Genomic DNA, 19,063 nt, shown 5'->3' with positions numbered 1-19,063 from the left:
GCTTTCCGCTACGGACACGGCGTTCTCCAGCACGGTATCCTGCTGTGCACCGGCGCTCGAAGCGCAGCAGCAGGGGTGAGTTCAGACGACGTGTAGTGCAGGTACAAACCTGGCTACTAGCTCTTGATACCAGCATTTCCTAGAGTGGCTGCGTGCTTGATCTCGCTGTACGCGCAACGCTAGCTACGTCTGTGTGAACGTACTCGCTCGATCAAGATCACGTTCCATTCCATTCACCCATCACGATCAGGAGGGCATCAAGCGGTCAGTGCAGTAGTCAAACTTACTACTAGTAGTAGGCAGTAGCCAGTGGGTGAGAGTTCTAATTACAACAAACCGAGACACAGTAGCAGCTCTCTGCGGCAAGCGCACTACGCTAGGGAGCACGTTAGTCAGTCCAGACTGCTGAGTGCGTAGATCAGCGGGAACCAAAATCGCAGCAGAAATCCCGCGGCATGATAAACCAGGTCCGACGGTGTGATCTGAAGCTCCATGCCCGACTAGACGATCTCAAGTTCTAAAAAAAAGTGATATTGCCAATTCTACACAGTACCTTTGGCTGGAACTCAATAAAAGGTACTCAAAAAAGTAGACAAAACCATACTTGGAGCCATACGTTTTCCGAGCAATCTACAGATAGTAGATCAAGCAGCACCAGTTGCTTTCCCGCCCTACTCGAAACTGAAACCTGTGAAAATTGGACAGGGGCAATAAGTTGAGTGCAGATTTTTTTTAAAAAAAAAGTTTTAATTTTCTTGACAAAGGAAGTCAAACTATTTAGCTTGTCAGAGTACATGTTTCTAAACCTTTGAAGCTGTGACAACAATAGGTAACGAAAAATTCATAGTACAAAATGATAATAAATTATGATTGGCACGGAAGGTTTGTAAAGATACCATGCTAACGTTTATAACTTCAAATAACTAGATATATAATTGAAGGGAGTAACTAAATGCACAAACGACACACGTAAAGGTCGGCAATCCAAGAGGTGACACTCATGTGTCAGGGCCCATATATCATAGAGATAAGAGTGGCATTCATGGATTCACTACTTGAGAGTGGCATAGTCCTGATAGTGAACAAATATATATAGAGAAGCATTGCTTCACTGTGTTGACATAGAATCGCGCCAACACACTCGAATGCGCTAGAACGCGCAAGAAATCGTCAAAACGATCTGAACCAACTATGCCCTGACGGACCGGTCTGACCAGTTCCGCAGACCGATCTGACCGGTGTGGAGCAGAGAACCGCGAAGACCTAGAAACGCGACCTCGGGAGGGACCCCGTCGGAGCTTGCGCGGCTAGGGTTGCTCTGAGGTCGGCAGGCCACTCAGAACGTCTTCAAACGTCGTCGAGACGAAAGAAGAAAGCAATCTAGGGTTGAAAAAGACTAGGGTTTGAGAGATAAAAAGTAATGCGATATTTTGATTGATTCGATTGGGAATACCTCAATCGGCCTTAGCCTTTATATTTATAGGCCGGGAAAGTCGTACCCCTCTCCAAGTCGGTTTATACAAGAATTTCCAAAATAAAACGAAGCCTACTCAGATTACAACTGGACAGACCGGTCTGACCGGTCGGCCCGACCGGTCAGACCGGTCGGCCTCTGAACTGCCAGAATTGGCTGTCAACATATACCCCCTGCTTTTTGGTAAGTTTCACAAGCCAAAAAGCAAAAACTATCCTGATGTACATATTTTACACAGAGTATACAAGTCTAAAAAATAAAACTAAGGGCGATACCTAATACCGGCCATCTTCGTTCTCATGCACTTTGCCATACGCTAGGATAGAACTTCTTCATGTACCTCCCATTGATAGCCCTTGGTAGACGCTCACCTTGCACCGTCTCCACCATATATGAATTACCGGAGATAACTTTGATAATCTTGTATGGACCTTCCTAACTTGGCGACCATTTGCCAAACTTGTTGCTTTTCATCCCAAGAGGCAAAATTGTCTTTCAAACCAGATCCCCAACCTGAAAAGATTTAAGTTTTACCTTTTTGTTGTAAGCTCTGGCCACCCGAAACTTATCTTTCTCAATCTCCTTCAAAGCCTTCAAACGCTTGTCGGTCACCTCATCAACATTATCCATCATCAAATCATGATAATCAACAGCAGAGAGGTCATTTTGCTTTGCCAATCTATATGCATCCAAATTTACCTCAACGGGTAAAACGACCTCTTGACCATACACAAGCTCAAAAGGAGTAACCTTAGTAGCACCGTGTCTAGATATACGATAAGCCCACAATGCTTCGGATAACGCTTCATGCCACCTCTTAGGATTTTCTTCTATCTTCTTCTTGATAAGTTTGATCAAAATCTTATTACTAGATTCGGCCAGCCCATTGGCCTGAGCATAATATGGAGATGAATTGAGCAACTTCATCTTGTAAGATTCGGCAAAGACACACACCTCTTTTGATATAAATAAAGAATATTGATCCGTTGTCAAAGTTTGTGGAATGCCGAATCTATGAATAATATGCTCAGTAATAAACTCAATTACCTCCTTATGCGTCATATTCTTCAAAGGAACCGCTTCGGTCAATTTAGTGAAATAATCCGTAGCAACCAACACGAAGCGATGCCCCCTTTGAAGATGGATGATTAATTTGTCCAATGAAATCCAACCCCCAACCTCGGAACGGCCATGGTTTAATAATAGGATGCATCAACGCAGCAGGCACTAATTGTAAATCACCAAATCGCTGACATTCCTCACATCCCTTATAGTACTTGAAACAATCGGATAGCATGGTGGGCCAATAGAAACCGGCTCTTCTAAGTAACCACTTCATCTTGGGAGCCGATTGATGAGTACCACAAATGCCTTCATGAACCTCACCCATAGCAACCCGGGCCGGATCCGAGTCTAAACACTTGAGAAGCAAATCTTCGGCAGTTCGACGATAAAGTTTGTCGTCAATTAAAACGTACTTGAAAGCCAAACGCCGAATATTTCTGTCTGCACTACGACCAGGATCTCTCCAATACAATATAAGAGGAACCCTCCAATCCTGGGTTTCGGCCGAGACAATTGCATCATCTTTTTTGGCCGAATCAGAACCAGCAGTTGCATCACCGGTCAGACCGGTCTCTGGACCGGTCAGACCGGTCTAGGCAGTCAGACCGGTCTCTATACCAGTCAGACCAGTCTGGGCGGTCAGACCGGTCGGACCGGTGCGTCCAGAACCAGACACTCGGCTTTCGTTTGCATCGGCTTGCGAATGTTGAAATATTTTTTCGTAACATTATAGCCAGATGCTTGCTGAGCCAGAGTATTTGCCTTTCTATTCTCCTCCGTCGGAATATGTTTGATAATAAATTCATCGAAGGAAGAAATAATATCGAGGCATTTATCAAGATATGCATTTAGAGAACCATTATAGCACTGGCATACCTTAGATACTTGCTGCACCACCAGAAGAGAATCTCCAAAGGCTTTAACATGCTTCACACCCATGGATTGCAAGAATTCCAAGCCAAATAGAAGAGCCTCATATTCAACTTGGTTATTTGTGCACTCTTCTTCCAATCGGTTTGAAAATTTAAAAACAGCACCATTCGGAGAAATAAGAACAGCACCAATCCCTTGACCATCATCACAAACCGATCTATCAAAGTAAAACTTCTATGGTGTGCAAGTAATATAGCCGACTTCTAGATCATGCTTGTCATTAATCCGATGCTCAACAATAAAATCCGCTACAATTTGGTCTCTCATAGGTTTTAAAGGTTCACAAGCCAAATCATATTCAACCAAAGCATAAGCCCACTTGCCGATTCTACCACTCAAAATCGGTTTTTGTAACATATGTTTAATCACATCGGTTTGACATACTACTATACAAGTACTAGATAGTAGATAATGCCTTAATTTGGTACAAGCATAATAAAGAGACAAACACAACTTCTCAATAAATGTATACCTCGTCTCCGCATCAATAAGTCGTCGACTTAAATATGTAATGATATACTCCTTCCCTTCGGTTTCTTGGGTCAAAACAGCCCCAATAACCTTGTCTTCAGCAGCCACATAAAGTCTGAAAGGTACTCCTCTCCTAGGTGCTTTGAGTACGGGTGGCGAAGACAAATAAATCTTGATCTTCTCAAATGCTTCTTGCTGTTTTGCCCCCCAAGTAAATTCGGTTTCATCTTTTAACCGAAGAATAGGAGTAAAAGTATCGATCTTCCCGGACAAGTTAGATATAAACCTTATCAAGAAATTTACCTTACCCAAGAACTTCTGTAAATCCTTCTTGCATGTAGGGGCTTCAACCTTCCTCATGGCTTCAATTCTTTTAGCATCAACCTCTATTCCCTTCTCATGAATAATGAAGCCAAGAAACTTTCCAGCCGATACACCAAAAGCACATTTAAGTGGATTCATCTTCAAACCATACCGGCGCATCCTCTCAAGAGCAAGTCTCAAATCGGCTAAATGATGATCCAAACCGGCCGATTTAATGACAATATCATCAATGTACACCTCCAAGATGACACCAAACAAATCATGGAAGATTAAATTCATAGCTCTTTGATAAGTAGCACCCGCATTTTTCAAACCAAAAGTCATAACAACCCACTCAAACAAGCCGACAAATCCTGGACATCTAAATGCCGTTTTAGATATATCTTCTTCGACCATGAATATTTGATTGTAACCTGCGTTACCATCTTCTCATCTAGAGATGAGAACATCATTGGATCTCCGGTCATGTGTTGAGTGCATCCACTATCAAGCACCCAATGTCTTCCTCCGGACTTGTAATTCACCTACAAAGAGGAAGTAACTCTTTTAGATACCCAAACTTTCTTGGGTCCTTGAAAGTTAGTGACCACATTAGTAACCAAGACTTTTGGCACCCAAACGGCATTCTTTTTAGCACCATTAATAGGTATCCCAACAAATTTTGCACTAACATTGCCATTTGAATTTTTCATAAGAATGTAACTTGAATCAAAGGATACGACTTTCTTGTTGGTGCAATTCTTCTCAACATGACCAACTTTCTTGCATTTTTCACAATATGGCTTACCACTACTCTTCACAAAAGTAGTTTTGGTTTGCACAAAAATCTTCTTCCCTTTCTTAGGAATGTATCCAAACCCTTACTTGTTCAAGGTGACCTTTTGACTTGCCCAACAATGATTAAACTTGGCTCTACTATCATAGCACTTTCTCAAATCATTAGTCAAGCAAGTAATCTCTTTTTTTAACAAATCATTTTTCATAATGAGAGATTCATTGCAAGATGAGTTATCAATTTTGGTGCAATAAGTACTAGTAGAGCTAGAGCCACAAGATTTATCATCAATTAAATCACAACTAACACCAATGCTCAATGTTGCTTTTCTTTCATGATTAAGCAAGGTATTGTGAGCTTCCTCAAGCTTCTCATGAGTTTCTTTGAGATTCTCATGAGAAGTCTTTAGCTCCTCATAGGAATTTTGAAGAGAAGTAAACTTCAACTTCAAGTCCTTCAACTTAGCATTTTCCTTTGTCATGAATTCATCGACATCATTAAGCATTTCAACAAGATCATCATATGAAAGTTCATCAAGTTCACCATCTTGTTGTACCTTTGCACCACCCTTTGCCATAAGACAATGTGGTGTAGAGAAGAGTGATGGAGCCTCCTTGATGGCGATTCCGGCAACTCCCTTGGATGGCTTGTCATCATCATCATCATCGGAGTTTGCATCAGAATCCCATTCAAAAAATAAACTAGGCCATTTTTCTTCTTCTTGATGAACTTCTTCTTCTTTTCATCATTTTTCTTATCCTTTTTCTTGTTTGGACAATTGACAATGATATGACCTACTACACCACAATTGAAGCAAGTCTTATCCACAAAAGGATTCTTTCTTGATGATTGACCTATCTTGCCAAAGTTCTTATTGCTCATCATTCTATTGAATCGTTCGTATGCGCCCGATACTGATCTAGCCTCTGCTGTAACCACTCTGTGTTGGACCGGTCTGACCGGTCGGGGTGTCCGGTCTGACCGGTCGGCTCTGTGCGTCGAATGGGACTGGACCGGTCTGACCGGTCGCTTCTGGAGCTTCTGTTGTATTCATCTTATTTACATTAAATGATTTAGCCGATTATCCATCGGCTTTAGTACAGCAGAAACAAAACCATCCTTAGTGCAACTAATCAAATTATAATCGGACAGATCCACGCCCGATAAACACTTGACGTTGTCGTGTGCACTAATAGAATCCGAATCGGCTAAAGCAACAAAGGATGAAGTGTCCCCATGGACAATCTCAACCTCATCACCGATCCACTGAACAATAAACTGATGCAAGATAGAAGGAACGCACTGATTTGCATGAATCCAATGCCTCCCAAGAATCAAATTGTAGTTACCTTGCACTTCCGAGACGAAGAAAGCTGTAGCAAGCGTCTTGCTCCCAATGGTGAGCTCCATGGAAGCAACTCCCTTGGCGCTAAGTGTAAGATCAAGAACACCGACTAGAGGGGGGTGAATAGGCGGTTTAAAATCTAAAGTCAACAACACTAGAGAAATTTAATTAGTAACAAAGGAAAGCCCTATGTCAAGCTATTACTATCTCTAGATGGGTTTGCAACCTAGGGTGACAAGATACAAATCAAGCTCCAGTAAAGTAAAATGCTCAAAGTAAAAGCAAGTATTAAAGTGAGCAAGAGAAGTAACCAAGCTTGACACAAGAAATTATCCCGTGGTGTCGATGACTTGCCGGTCACCCCTAATCCACGTTGAGGTGGATTCCAAGAATCAACCGCTCCTCTATCAAGAACCTCTTGATCTTGAGCCGGCTTGAATCAAAAGAAACAACCTCTCTGGTACAAAACTGAGATTAGCCGGCGGACCGTCCGCGCCCCATGGCCGGACTGTCCGCCGTTCAACTTTGAAGCCCACACCAGAGAGACACCCTTTCTGGTACTAAATTGAAATACAGTGGCGGACTGTCCGCCCACCTGGGCCGGACTGTCCGCCAGCCCACCAGAGCCTCTGCAAGCTCTCTGGAACGGGTGCGGACTGTCCGCCACTTTGGTGCGGACTGTCCGCCGTTACTCAGTCAGCGCTCAAACTTAGTCTTTTTCAAATCTTTTCAAAACACTGTTAGCCCTTATGCATGCAACTAGACATTTTGAGCAAAATGGCACTAAAGACCCGTCAAGCATGAGTACACAACCCCTCTTGATAGTACGGCTATCTATCCAACAAATCCGGTCATTTTTCATCCACTAAACGCCTTGTGACCGGTAAAATGCAAAAGCCCTATTTTACCTTTGCCTTGAGCCCGAGCTTTGCTCATCATTTCCAAAACTCCATACGTTCACAACCAAATCTCTTTCATCCGTGGATCAACCTATACTCATTATCTCAAATGAAATTGTTAATCCACAAATCGTTGTCATTAATTACCAAAACTCGAATTAGGGGCCTAGATGCTTTCACTAAGGGGCTTGCTCCCTCCAACAACACTGACCGTCATGTTTGTCTTGATCAAGTCCTCGTCTTGGCTACAGAACTTCTTGTACAGCGAGTAGGGCATAAGATTTACAATGGCCCCACCATCTACTAGCATGCGAGTCACCGGCTTCCCGTTAATGTGTCCCCTCAGGTAAAGAGCCTTCAGATGGTTGTCCTTCTCGCTTGGATTCTGGAACACAGCTTCACGGGGCCCAAACTGAACATGAGCCAAATCCTCTTCCGGAACCACGAAGTAATCCGAAGACAAGTGCACCACATTAATCTCCAAATTGGTGCGCTCCGGAGACGCTTCATAATCCATCAATTCCTCATCTTCTGCTGTCAGAGGAACTGCCGGGGCTTCGTCTACAGAAGTAACCGAAACGGGCGGTGCCGATTCGGCTGCTGGTTCTGCAGTAGGCTCTACCGGTCTGACCGGTTGATTAGAGCGGTCTGACTGGTCTATCTGACCGGTCTGACCGGTCGGCTGCGGCGGTCCAACCGGTCTGGCTGTCTTGACCTTCCAAACCTTCTGAGGGAACATGGGCCTGTATCTGTTGAAGTCTTCATCCCTCATCTTCTCTTTCTCCTGCTCCTTCTTTTCTTTGTTACGAAGGCGCTGCAATTTCCTCTTCTGTGTATGAGTTACACCTGAAGGGCACCACCTAGGCTGATAGTACTTGTCCGCTGCGCTCTTGCTGCTACCAGCCTCATGATCATTGGCTATGACCGGCTTTTGTGAAGGAACATCAGCCGATTCTTCAATATCTATCGGCTTTTTGCCCGTGTCTTTTATGGGCACTTTGATTTTACCAATTTGAATAACATCGGCTTTAGGTTTCTCTGGATCAGCAACAGGCTTCTGCTCCTTTTTCTTTTCCTTGATGCGATACTCGAATCTTGGAGCAGGAACCTGGCCCGGCCTCTGGTGAGACCGGTCGGACCGGTCAGAGGTGACTGGTCTGACCGGTGCAGCCCGCTGCACTGAACCAGATTGGCGTGATCCCAATCGGCCGTGCACGGGCACCCTGGAGCTTTCCCCTTGATAATGTGGAGGATAAGGCATTGGAAAACACTGCATCCATATCCCTTCATGCTGCCATGCCGGATTTGTTGCACTTGACGTCGGTGGCACCCATGGCATGGTAGCATACATCTTCTAGGGAGGATACAATGTGACAACATCACCTTTGCGCCTACTAGATTCCCTCCTTGGGGACATTGGATGGTCTCGACGCGGTGGTGATCGCGGTCTTTTTTTTAGCGGCCGATCGTTTTGAACAGCCTTTGTGTACTTGTTCAACAACTGGTTGAAGGTGGCCTTCTGATCAGCAGTTCTTCCCTGCACCTTCACCTCGTTGGTCTTCCAAGTACCAACTTCCGGACGCTTTGGCTTGAAAGTCCGGGGATGGTCACCAGAGCGGTCTGACCGGTTGGAGGAACCGGTCTGATCGGTCGGAGGCACCGGTCTGACCGGTCGTGCCTGATCAGCAGACCGATTTTCTGGTGGAGAGCTTTCTTGCCCCCCGAGTCTGGGATTTCTGACAATGATCTTCAGAGTATCCTTGCCATCATCAGTCTTCTCTTTGATAACTTCCCGGGCAAGGATCTTGTCACTTATATTCATCGGTCTTGGATCACCGATAACAACATGTTTCCCCTTAGCTCCTTCGGCTTGTTTCAGCCGAATGAGCACCTTTGGATTGTTCAATTCCAGCGTATGAACAGGGAAAGGAGCTTTGTCAATTTGCATCTCAGAAAGTACCAATCATCCTTCATTAATGGCCGATTGTAACTGTCGACGGAAAACATTACAATCATTAGTAGCATGAGATGTAGAGTTATGCCACTTACAATATGCATGTCGTTTGAGCTCATCGGGAGATGGAATAGCATGTGACAATCGGATGTTACTGTTTTTAAGTAATTCATCAAAAATCCGATCACATTTAGAAACATCAAAAGTAAATTTCAGCTCCACTAGCCGATTCTTTTGAATCGGCTTGAGAGACGGAACTGAACCGGGTTTGGCCTTTGATGGCCAAACAAATTCAGCAGCGTATACCTCCTTGCTATCATCGTCTGAACTATCCGAATCATGATCAAGAATATGTGTGTTGGCATTTTTAAGTTTAAACTCTAAACCCATGACTTTGACTTGCAAGAAATTCATAGTATGATATTCAAAGCCCTTAAACGCCAAATCCGCCAAATCTTTTTCAGAAATCGTCAAACTAAAACACCAATTTTTAATTTCTTTAAATATTTTGAAATAATCTGAAGAAGATTCATCACGTCCTTGCTTAATCGATGTTAAGTCTAACAATTTCGCTTCGGTCTCCCCGCTAAAGAAGTGATCATGAAACTTATGCTCCAACTGAGCCCAATTACGAATAGAATTAGGAGCAAGCGAGGAAAACCAAGAGAAAGCCGTTCCAGTCAAAGATAAAAGAAAATAAACGCACACGCAAAGCGTCATTGAAACCGGCTTCTCCCAACTGCAAGACATATTGACTAACGTGCTCCCAAGTCGTACGAGAATTATAACTATTAAATTTAGTAAACTCAGGAATACGCCAACCAGCAGGAAAAGGAGTAAAATCAAACTCAGCGGGATAAGGTTTTTGATATAAACATGTAGTACACATATCCACCCCAAGCTTACTTTTAATCGCATTTGCCAGATCCTCTTTGAACTTAAGGAGATCGGCCTGATAGTGTTGGCTGGTATAAAACTCAGAAAAATAATGTGCATTAGAATTTCCATGCGCCATCGTCTGTAAAGAAGTCGGGATCGGTCCTTGGTTAGGTCCAGATCCTCGTGGCCCTCCCGCTACAGTAGTAGTGCGAGGTGGTGTATACAGTGACAATTCATTAGTTCGGCTAGGGGCAACCGAACCTGAAATTGTCTCGAGAGGCGTTGGCGACAGTACTGAGTAACCGATCTGACCGGTCTGTGGGACCGGTTCGGCAGGCGCAGTGCGCACGGTCGACGGTGATGGGGTTTGCCTTGGGAACGAGTTCGGCGGCATACCATATAGTGGTTCAGATGTGAACTCAGGGGTAGCCGAACTCGGATCTAATGAGTTATGTCATGGTGTGGCAAACCACAGCCGGGTGGCGGAATGCACCCGCCTAAGCCCAGAGGGTGAGTACTCGGGGGTTAGCTAGGATTAGCCCAATCTCGGTGGAAGAACACGATGAACACAGAGGGTTTAAAGTGGTTCGGGCCGCCGGAGTGTAATACCTTACGTCCATTGTGTGTTGTATTGCTTGTGCTCTCAAGAAGTTGAGAACAGGGATGTCTAGTACTGAGTCCAGCATGAGTCTTGGCCTGTGTATGAGCTTGTGTTCTAGCTGGCGTGCTCTCCCTTTTATATGTCCAAGGGGAGCACGTACACTGAGCGGGGGCCCAACAGGTGGGCCCGGCGATGTATTATAAACTACATTTTGGCCTTCAATGCCTCAGATCTGGAGATCTTGTCGTCGGCTTTCGTGCGTAGCTTCTGACCAGGGATGGTCTTGAGCTGTCCTGTCGGAGTAGAGTCTAGCCTCTGCAGCCGCGCGTCGAGGTCATGATGAAGCGCCGAACTACTGACTCAGTCCACTGTAGTAGCGTGCACTGTTGCTCCAGTCAATAGCTGGTCATCATGACTCGTCGCCCATGCGCGCGGCGCTGAGTCTTTAATGCTTGCCTTGGTAACTAACAAGCCGCCTCGGTAACTGGCGATCCACAGTGTGGACTGACAAAAGCTGCCCCGTGCCCAGAGGCAGCAGAGCCCGCCTCAACCACTCGCACTTAATGCGGGTAGGTGAGAGAGCTTCCAGCGGAAGGCTTGCGGCCGCACCCGCGTCTGTGTGACACGTGGCGGCTCCGGACCCCTCCCGAGCAGCTAGCTGAGCCGAGAGCTCACGGGGGTCCAGATAGGCACGTGGAGGTCCCGGACCCATCTGCGGGAGTCCGAATGGCACGTGGAGGTCCCGGACCCACCTGCAGGGGTCCGGGTCCGCGGCCACAGGTGCTGAGCATTTCTACCTCTGGGACACGTGGTGACACCGGACCCGTCCCCGAGCGGGAAGTGGGTCCGGGACCGTTGGCCCGGTGAGATGGAGTCGGACCCCAGCAAGTTAGGATCTGACATGGGTTGTTTACCCTTAAGCGCATCAACATCGCTACTCAATTTAATCAAAATGTCACTCGCAGCAGCTTGTGCAACAACAATCTTTTGATCCATTATGGATGACATTCTATCAAACATATCAAAGGGAGAGAGGCTTACATTGGGGATCGCTTCAATCTTATCCTTGCTAAGCTTGAGAGACGGCAGTACGAACTCATCCACCCTCTTGACGAGGCCACCACGATCCTTCTTGAAGCCTTTCAAAAATTGTGCCTTGACGTGCTCCTCCACAAGAAGGTAGGCCTTGCACTCCTCTTCGATGAGCTCCTCCATTGTAGCCGTGATGATGTTTTCCTTGTCGATCTCTGAAGAGGCCATCTTCTTCAAGGAGTAGATTAGATCGGTTTTAAAACCAGATTAATCTTTTTCCAACGGAGTCACCAAAAAGTGTGTTGACACAGAATCGCGCCAACACACTCGAATGCGCTAGAACACGCAGGAGATCGTCAAAACGATCTGAACCAGCGATGCCCTGACGGACCGGTCTGACCGGTTCCGCAAACCGGTCTGACCGGTGTGGAGCAGAGAACCGCGAAGACCTAGAAATGCGAGCTCGAGAGGGACCTCGTCGGAGCTTGCGCGGCTAGGGTTGCTCTGAGGTCGACAGACCACTCAGAACGTCTTCAAACGTCGTCGAGATGAAAGAAGAAAGCAATCTATGGTTGGAAAAGACTAGAGTTTGAGAGATAAAAAGTAATGCGATATTTTGATTGATTCGATTGGGAATACCTCAATCGACCTTAGCCTTTATATTTATAGGCCGGGGAAGTCGTACCCCTCTTCAAGTCGGTTTATACAAGAATTTCCAAAATAAAATAAAGCCTACTCGGATTACAACTGGACAGACCGGTCTGATCGATCGGCCCAACCGGTCAGACCGGTCGGCCTCTGAACTGCCAGAATTGGCTGTCAACACACTGCCAATTCAAATACATGCAATTACCTTATATGAAGAAGACTGAGCGATTCGTAGCTCAGCCAATAAGAGCAGGTAATTGGGCACGCACACTAAAGCCTTCAAAAGACAAGGTGAGGCAAGAGCACAACAATATGTAACCATACTGTACCATTGCTAAATACAGAACTATGTGATGCTGTACAGAACTAATCAGCAAGAGCGAACTATTGTTCGTAACTAGTCTATTGAATCATTTGTGCGCTACCTCTTATAACAAATAGACAAAGAGAATATTCAAAACAAGTCAACATCCAATCATACTTTTCATGCAATTTAATTCAAGAGGAAAATACATCAGCGGTCAACTTGTCCCGAGATGCTTATGAAAGTGGAGAGAAACTTTAGAAATATTGAAAAACTTGATAGTGTTGCTAGTTAGCTTACGAATGTTGAATGTAGACAGGAGCTTTAAAACTTTGTAAACTTTCTCATCAACCACGTCACATTTCACCACTATTATCTTAAGGTGTTCAGATATCGCAGTTGTTTCCTGTTCTGGAATGTAGCTTCCTTTCATTTCCATTTTATGATCAGATCCCTGTAGTAAACAATCAGTTAACAAGAATCAATCAATGATGAATGATTTATAATAATTTAACAAAGCAACAATTTTCCATCCATAAAATATATACCTTGAAGAAGGGCGGGCCTGGTGCAGCGGTAGAGCCTACCGTCTGTAACCGGAAGGTCCCGGGTTCGAGCCCCGGCCTCTGCACATTTGTGTGGGTAAGGCTTGGGGCTTAAAAACAACCCTTCCCCAGACCCCGCACAGTGCGGGAAGCCTACGGCACTGGGTACGCCCTTTAAAATATATACCTTGAAACAAAGTTCAAGAGTAAGCTTCTCTAGAAATGGTGAGTTCTTGAGAATGCATGTTATTGCATCCAAATCAAGAGCCACACACCAATAATCACTGAGTAACAACGTCTTCAATTTGCTAAAGGTAGGACACCGTTTCAAATCCATTCTGAAAATAAACTGAATGAAATACAAGCAACAACTAATTATCACTGCAAATCATCTGAAAATTATTAATGAGAACGCAAATGTTTAATTTAAGAATTCCAAACGGTACTGAAGCATAAGAAAACCTGTCTATGACTTATGAACAAGCTGAAGGCAAAAGTATCCAATACCGTTTTGGAATCAGCTATCAATGCCAAGTTCTTGGCTTTTGATAAACCTTCCAGAAGAATGCAGTTGCTGTTACCATGTATGATGCCATTGCAGCTGTTACAATTTCCAGAGTCACAATGCTCACAGCTGTCCACACTCTCGTTAACAACTCTGATAGAAGCATCCACGAATGATTGCATGCTCTCAAGCACTGGAGAGTTACACCAATTGTCATCTAACAGCAGCGAAACCAGAGAGGGGGTGTGAATACGAGTGCGAAAGCTTTCACTGAATATACAAGAGGTGATGCTCAGGCGTTTCAGAGACACAGATAAGATCCTCTTGACAAGAGACAAGTCACAATCTTCAGCCGCTAGTTGTTCCAGTGCTGGACAGCCTAATAAGTTAAGGAAACTTTCCTTCACCTCAACACTAACAAGCTCTAGCTCCATTAAGTGTCGTGAGATGAGATGCAGGACTTGTAGATCAAAGTGTTGGCCTGGCTGTGTGAAAACCAACCGGAGCACCCGAACCTGGCACCGAATAGCATGCCGGAACCAGAGGTTCACACGGATAACGTCGCCGCCAGAGAATTCATTGGCGATACTGTCGAACCTGAGCTCGCATGTTTCTAGAGGCGCGATTCCGCGGGTGAGAAGAAGATGGTCCACAGACTCCCGGAGCGCCTCTCGATCGTCGTCGTCGTTACCGATGATGCGCAGGCCTGTCGCGAACATCCAGAGGTCGCGCCAGCGCCGGGCGAGCACGGACGTCCGCACGGCGTCCCACGCCGGCAGAAACCCCAGGATGTGCTGGAGGACGCCGTCCGGCAAGGCGTCTATGCTGCTTCCTGCGCTCTCCATCGGCGCTTTCTTGCCCCTTTTCCCTCTTCTCCCCGGAGGCATTCCGCCGAACAGGCGGCGGGCGTCTGTGCGGCGGGACGACAAACCATATGGTCAGATAACGACGGAAAGGGTGGAGATAATAGGATGAGGATTTGAAAACCTCGGCGCTCGGCCGCTTGCCGGTGACCAGCTCACCTCGCCTCCCCGCAGCCTGGGCCCTGGAGTGAGATCGAAGCAGAAGCAGCAGCGGTGGCGGCGGGCGGATCGGAGGAGAGAAGAAGCCTCTCTCTCTCTGAGTCACTCAAGAGGTCCTCTCTTTTTCTTTCGCCCTTGGCTTGTTCCGTCTTCTTGGCTGTTCCAGTCCAGGCCCATTATGTTCTCTGGGTTCGCCATCTTTATTTTCGCCGGCCCATCTCCTCCCATCTGGATAACAAACGTTACAAGCCGCTGCCTGCCACGTAGCACACCTCGCAGCCTCTGCTCCAGCCTCCAGTGCTCCCTACTCCACACGCCGCCCGCTCTCTCCCCCGCGTCCTCGGCTGCCTTCGGCAACCCATGGGATGAGAGCTCCCTCCTCGCCATGGCCGCCTCCCTCCTGCCCCCGCCCACCCTTGCCAAGAAGTACCCCACCCTCCTCCACCCGTCCGGCGCCAAGCCCCACGCCCAGAGGCTGATCTTCAGGTGCGCCGCGACCACCGACGGCGCGGACGATAGCTGGGCGTCCTTTCTGGACGAGCTCAAGAGCTCGCTGCAGGTGGGCCCGCCCGACACGGTGGCCAGCGACGCCGGCGCGGGCGCCGCCACGCCGGACGACCTCGTTACCGCGCTGCCACTGGACCCCTCCGCCGCCGGCCCAACCATCGGGGACACGACCAATGCCGCCGTCGGCGCGGCGAGCGAGCTCCTGGGCGCGGACGCGTCCGGCGCGGCAGCCAGCAGCAACGCGGGCGCGGCCACGGGCGCCATCCCGGACGGGCTCCTGAGCGCGCTGCACCTGGACGCGTCCAGCCCGGCGGCGCGCGCGGCGGGCGGCGCGCTGTCCCGCCTGGAGGCGCTCACGGCGGGGCTGTCGGACGCGCAGCGGTGGGCGCTGCTGGGGTTCCTGGGCGCGACGTGGCTGTACCTGACGGCGCGGCCGGGGGTGCTGAGCGGCGCGGTGGACGCCTACGTGCTGGCGCCGCTGCAGCTGGCGCTGGACAGCGCGCTGGGCCGGCGGAGCCTCAAGATGAGCGACTTCGTGGTCGGCGAGCGCATCGGGGAGGGCTCCTTCGGGGTGGTGTTCTTCGGCGCCGTCGTGCCGAGGAACGGCGCCGCCGTGGAGGAGCGGTCGGGCAGGGCCAGGACAAGCCTCCAGAACGACGACAGGTACAAGGAGAAGGTCATCCTCAAGAAGGTAAGCCAAGCAGAGCAGCGCGCGACAGGCACGGCTGCGATCGCTGTGGTGAAATGGCGACGCTGGCTGGTCAGCTGATGTGTGGCTGAATGTCTGATCGTGTTCAGATCAAGGTGGGCACGGTGGGCGCCAAGGAGTGCGGCGACTACGAGGAGTGGTTCAACTACCGCGTGGCCAGGGCGGCGCCGGAGACGTGCGCCGACTTCCTCGGGAGCTTCGTCGCCGACAAGACCAAGTCGGAGTTCGTCAAGGGCGGCAAGTGGCTCGTCTGGAAGTTTGAGGTGTGCAATTGAGCCATTGGTGTTGCTATTAAGTATTAACTCCATTGTTTTTCTCTCTCAAAGTTCTCAGATTTTCCTGCTGCGAGTTCAGAACTTCTGATCGCAAAAGAATTTGAAACCGAGAACAACAAAACGCGAAAAGAAAAAAGACATTGGCCCATGCAGGTCTCGAACCTGCGACCTTCGCGTTATTAGCACGACGCTCTAACCAACTGAGCTAATAGGCCATTTTGCTTAACTAACTGACAGAATCATTATTATTGTTTTAATTACGCCCAGGGGGACCGGACGTTGGGCAACTACCTGAACGACCGGGGTTTCCCGTCCAACCTGGAGCAGCTCATGTTCGGGCGCGCGCTGCGTGGGCTGGGCACGCTGGAGCGCGACGCCCTGGTGGTGAAGCAGGTGATGCGGCAGCTGGTGACGTCGCTGAAGCGCATCCACGGCACGGGCATCGTGCACCGCGACATCAAGCCCTCCAACCTCGTCGTCACCCGGCGCGGGCAGGTGAAGCTCATCGACTTCGGCGCCGCCACCGACCTCCGCATCGGCAAGAACTACGTCCCCGACCGCGCCCTGCTCGACCCGGACTACTGCCCGCCCGAGCTCTACGTCCTCCCCGAGGAGACGCCCCAACCCCCGCCGGAGCCCATCGCCGCCATCCTCTCCCCCATCCTCTGGCAGGTGGGTGGATCGCCGGCGCCGCCACCGACGCCTCTCCCCCTCGCTCTGATCAGACATTGATACATACACCGCGTGTCTTGCAGCTCAACAGCCCGGACCTGTTCGACATGTACTCAGCGGGGATAGTGCTGATGCAGATGGCCATACCGACGCTGCGGACACAGTCGGGGCTCAAGAACTTCAACAGCGAGCTCAGGTCCGCCGGCTACGACCTCAACAAGTGGCGGCAGAGCACGCGCCGGAGGCCCGACCTGCGGATCCTGGACCAGGACGCCGGGCGAGGCTGGGACCTCGCCACCAAGCTCATCTCGCAGAGGGGCGCCAACGGCGGGGGCAGGCTCTCCGCCGCCGCGGCGCTGAGGCACCCATATTTTCTCCTGGGCGGAGATCAGGCCGCGGCCGTGCTGTCCAAGCTCTCGCTCAGCAAGTAGCATCCATCCGTGGCTCATGGCTGGGAACGTACAGGGCAGGCTCGCTTTATACAGATTGGGTAATTGGAATCCTCTGGTTGGTTCATCGCTGGACACAGCGCGTCGTCGAGTCCTTGGCGATGGCATACAGTGACCACCAGCCATTGTATTGGCATTTTTTGCTGCATGACCACTCATGGGAGGAATCAAGAGGGAGAGGCATCTGGTCGCGTTACAATTTTTTGTTCTGTATGGAATTGCTTGAACAATGTGGTGCAGAGTTTCAGACACTAGCTAACTTTACATTATACTAGTCAGAAATCCTACTTCCGCTGGTTAGTTCCTCGAAACTATGAAGATCCCAGAGAGCTCATCGACTGGTTGCCAAATTTCTGAGCTGTTCCCGCTTCAGCCGATCGGGTGTCTGGCCATGCTCGTTCTGATGCTATTCTGACAGACGTAATGGTCATCGGTCATTTCTCCTGGCAGTATGGATCGAACTTCCTCTGGAGATCTTCCTGGTTGCCCCCGACCAGCTTGTCGATCTCCTTCTTGTCTCTCATGAAGATGAACGTTGGAGTTGCGCGTATGTCAAATTGGGTGACCAGTTCCTGGAGAACAATTTTAAGGTGGCATTATTTAAAAAAAAGAATGAAGAAAGAAATCAATGGGCGAAATTCCGAATATTTTTGTGTACCGGCAGTTCGTCTACATCAATGGACACGAAAACAAGATCAGAATGCTTCAAAGAGAGCTCGGCGAATAATGGAGCAGCATTCCTGCACGGTCCGCACCAAGTCGCGCTGAATTTTACCACAACCTGTGCACACGTGAACATGTCAAACATACATGGTTTACCTGCAAGCGTAATACCCCGTATTGTGCCATCAGGGCATACTCATTGTGCCCTGATGTCACAAGCAGGAAGGAGTATCTAGTACTATTCATCTTGGGTGCTTTACCGTTTGCCCAAGTTCATTCGCTTCGTCCAATTTCCGTTCCCAACACTTCAGATCTGGTATGATAGTCACTTTCCCGGCGCTGTAGTCCAGATGTTCCTCAGCATCAACAGCACTCTGCAAAGAGAACCATGATACAAATTTCTTGAATCAGAAACCTACTAAAAGGCTGCAAATGGTTGGTCTTCCGTATGATTGTTTTTTTTAGCAAAACCATGTACTGTCATGTACGCATTTGCAAAGCATATCAAACGAGGCGGAACCGCAATGCATGATGCGCCAGCAAACTAAAACTGTAATGGAGTAGGAGGAGATAATTTACACTTCCACAGCACCCCATCGGTTGGAGGCAATTCGTCAGGATATTGATCCGGACCCCTGGATGGAAATAGAAGATTAGAAATGGTGTCAATGTCCCAAGAAAAAAAAGAAATAGGCTGATCAGATAGCACGAGACAAACAAGTACATTTAAAATCGGAAAGCAAAGTACATCAAAGGAAATAGGCTGATCAGATAGCACCAGACAAAAGGTCACAAATTGATTATCCCAAAGCAAAGTAGGATGCAGAGAATATAATTCCAGTACCAATCGGAAAAGGAAAACTTTTAAAATCAGAGAATTCGTAAATAAAACAAGACCATGATGAATCCAGGTCGAAACTCATTTGATGCTTTCAACAAGACAAAAGCATGGATTCTGGTGACATGGTGGAATAGCGTGAAACCAACGCATTGTATTTTTCAGAAAAAGAGA

General features: G+C 48.1%; 3 protein-coding genes and 1 non-coding gene across 11 annotated transcripts; 1 reads left to right on the top strand and 3 right to left on the bottom strand.

The window, feature by feature from the left end:
* Positions 1-259: 259 nt before the first annotated feature.
* LOC120698344 (F-box/FBD/LRR-repeat protein At4g00160-like) lies at positions 260-14,939 on the bottom strand. 6 transcript variants are annotated; one of them, XM_039981909.1, is made up of 5 exons: positions 14,777-14,939; positions 13,757-14,664; positions 13,437-13,598; positions 13,005-13,158; positions 260-688 (listed from the first exon to the last, which is right to left on the bottom strand). In XM_039981909.1, the coding sequence occupies exons 2-5, from the start codon at positions 14,639-14,641 to the stop codon at positions 672-674; spliced, it is 1,218 nt and encodes a 405-aa protein (XP_039837843.1). In that variant the 5' UTR covers positions 14,642-14,664; positions 14,777-14,939; the 3' UTR covers positions 260-671. The 6 variants fall into 6 exon arrangements, with proteins under 6 accessions (XP_039837843.1, XP_039837842.1, XP_039837840.1 ...); XM_039981908.1 differs by lacking the exon at positions 260-688 and adding an exon at positions 4,558-4,791; XM_039981906.1 differs by lacking the exon at positions 260-688 and having other exon boundaries at positions 12,699-13,158; positions 13,253-13,598.
* Positions 14,940-15,040: 101 nt separating this feature from the next.
* On the top strand, positions 15,041-17,688 carry LOC120698343 (serine/threonine-protein kinase STN8, chloroplastic-like). Of its 3 annotated transcripts, none has more exons than XM_039981902.1 (5): positions 15,041-15,974; positions 16,082-16,229; positions 16,326-16,420; positions 16,535-16,939; positions 17,023-17,688. In XM_039981902.1, exons 1-5 carry the CDS (start codon positions 15,162-15,164, stop codon positions 17,368-17,370), a joined length of 1,809 nt encoding a protein of 602 aa, XP_039837836.1. In that variant the 5' UTR covers positions 15,041-15,161; the 3' UTR covers positions 17,371-17,688. The 3 variants fall into 3 exon arrangements, with proteins under 3 accessions (XP_039837836.1, XP_039837835.1, XP_039837837.1); XM_039981901.1 differs by having other exon boundaries at positions 16,082-16,255; positions 16,319-16,420; XM_039981903.1 differs by lacking the exon at positions 16,326-16,420 and having other exon boundaries at positions 15,043-15,974; positions 16,082-16,255.
* Positions 16,409-16,482, bottom strand: TRNAI-AAU. Its single transcript has one exon. It is a non-coding gene; the product is annotated as a tRNA-Ile (tRNA).
* On the bottom strand, positions 17,574-18,695 carry LOC120698345 (thioredoxin H5-like). Its single transcript, XM_039981911.1, has 4 exons — positions 18,631-18,695; positions 18,312-18,425; positions 18,047-18,169; positions 17,574-17,960 (listed from the first exon to the last, which is right to left on the bottom strand). Exons 1-4 carry the CDS (start codon positions 18,646-18,648, stop codon positions 17,823-17,825), a joined length of 393 nt encoding a protein of 130 aa, XP_039837845.1. The 5' UTR covers positions 18,649-18,695; the 3' UTR covers positions 17,574-17,822.
* Between the last annotated feature and the right edge of the window lie 368 nt (positions 18,696-19,063).

Source organism: Panicum virgatum, chromosome 3K (assembly GCF_016808335.1).
Source record: "Panicum virgatum strain AP13 chromosome 3K, P.virgatum_v5, whole genome shotgun sequence".
Taxonomy (NCBI): domain Eukaryota; kingdom Viridiplantae; phylum Streptophyta; class Magnoliopsida; order Poales; family Poaceae; genus Panicum; species Panicum virgatum.
This window is presented reverse-complemented; position numbering and strand designations above follow the sequence as displayed.

Coding starts and splice junctions, on each gene's coding strand:
- LOC120698345 (XM_039981911.1), bottom strand. Junction 18,170..18,311: donor CGAATGAACTTGGGCAAACG/GTAAAGCACCCA, acceptor ACGTGTGCACAG/GTTGTGGTAAAATTCAGCGC. Junction 17,961..18,046: donor TTGATGTAGACGAACTGCCG/GTACACAAAAAT, acceptor ATTGTTCTCCAG/GAACTGGTCACCCAATTTGA.
- LOC120698343 (XM_039981901.1), top strand. CDS start 15,162: ATGGCCGCCTCCCTCCTGCCCCCGCCCACCCTTGCCAAGAAGTACCCC. Junction 16,256..16,318: donor GGCTCGTCTGGAAGTTTGAG/GTGTGCAATTGA, acceptor TCTCTCTCAAAG/TTCTCAGATTTTCCTGCTGC. Junction 16,940..17,022: donor TCTCCCCCATCCTCTGGCAG/GTGGGTGGATCG, acceptor CGTGTCTTGCAG/CTCAACAGCCCGGACCTGTT.
- LOC120698344 (XM_039981904.1), bottom strand. CDS start 14,641: ATGCCTCCGGGGAGAAGAGGGAAAAGGGGCAAGAAAGCGCCGATGGAG. Junction 13,599..13,756: donor TGATAGCTGATTCCAAAACG/GTATTGGATACT, acceptor TATTTCATTCAG/TTTATTTTCAGAATGGATTT. Junction 13,159..13,436: donor CTCTTGAACTTTGTTTCAAG/GTATATATTTTA, acceptor TGTTTACTACAG/GGATCTGATCATAAAATGGA.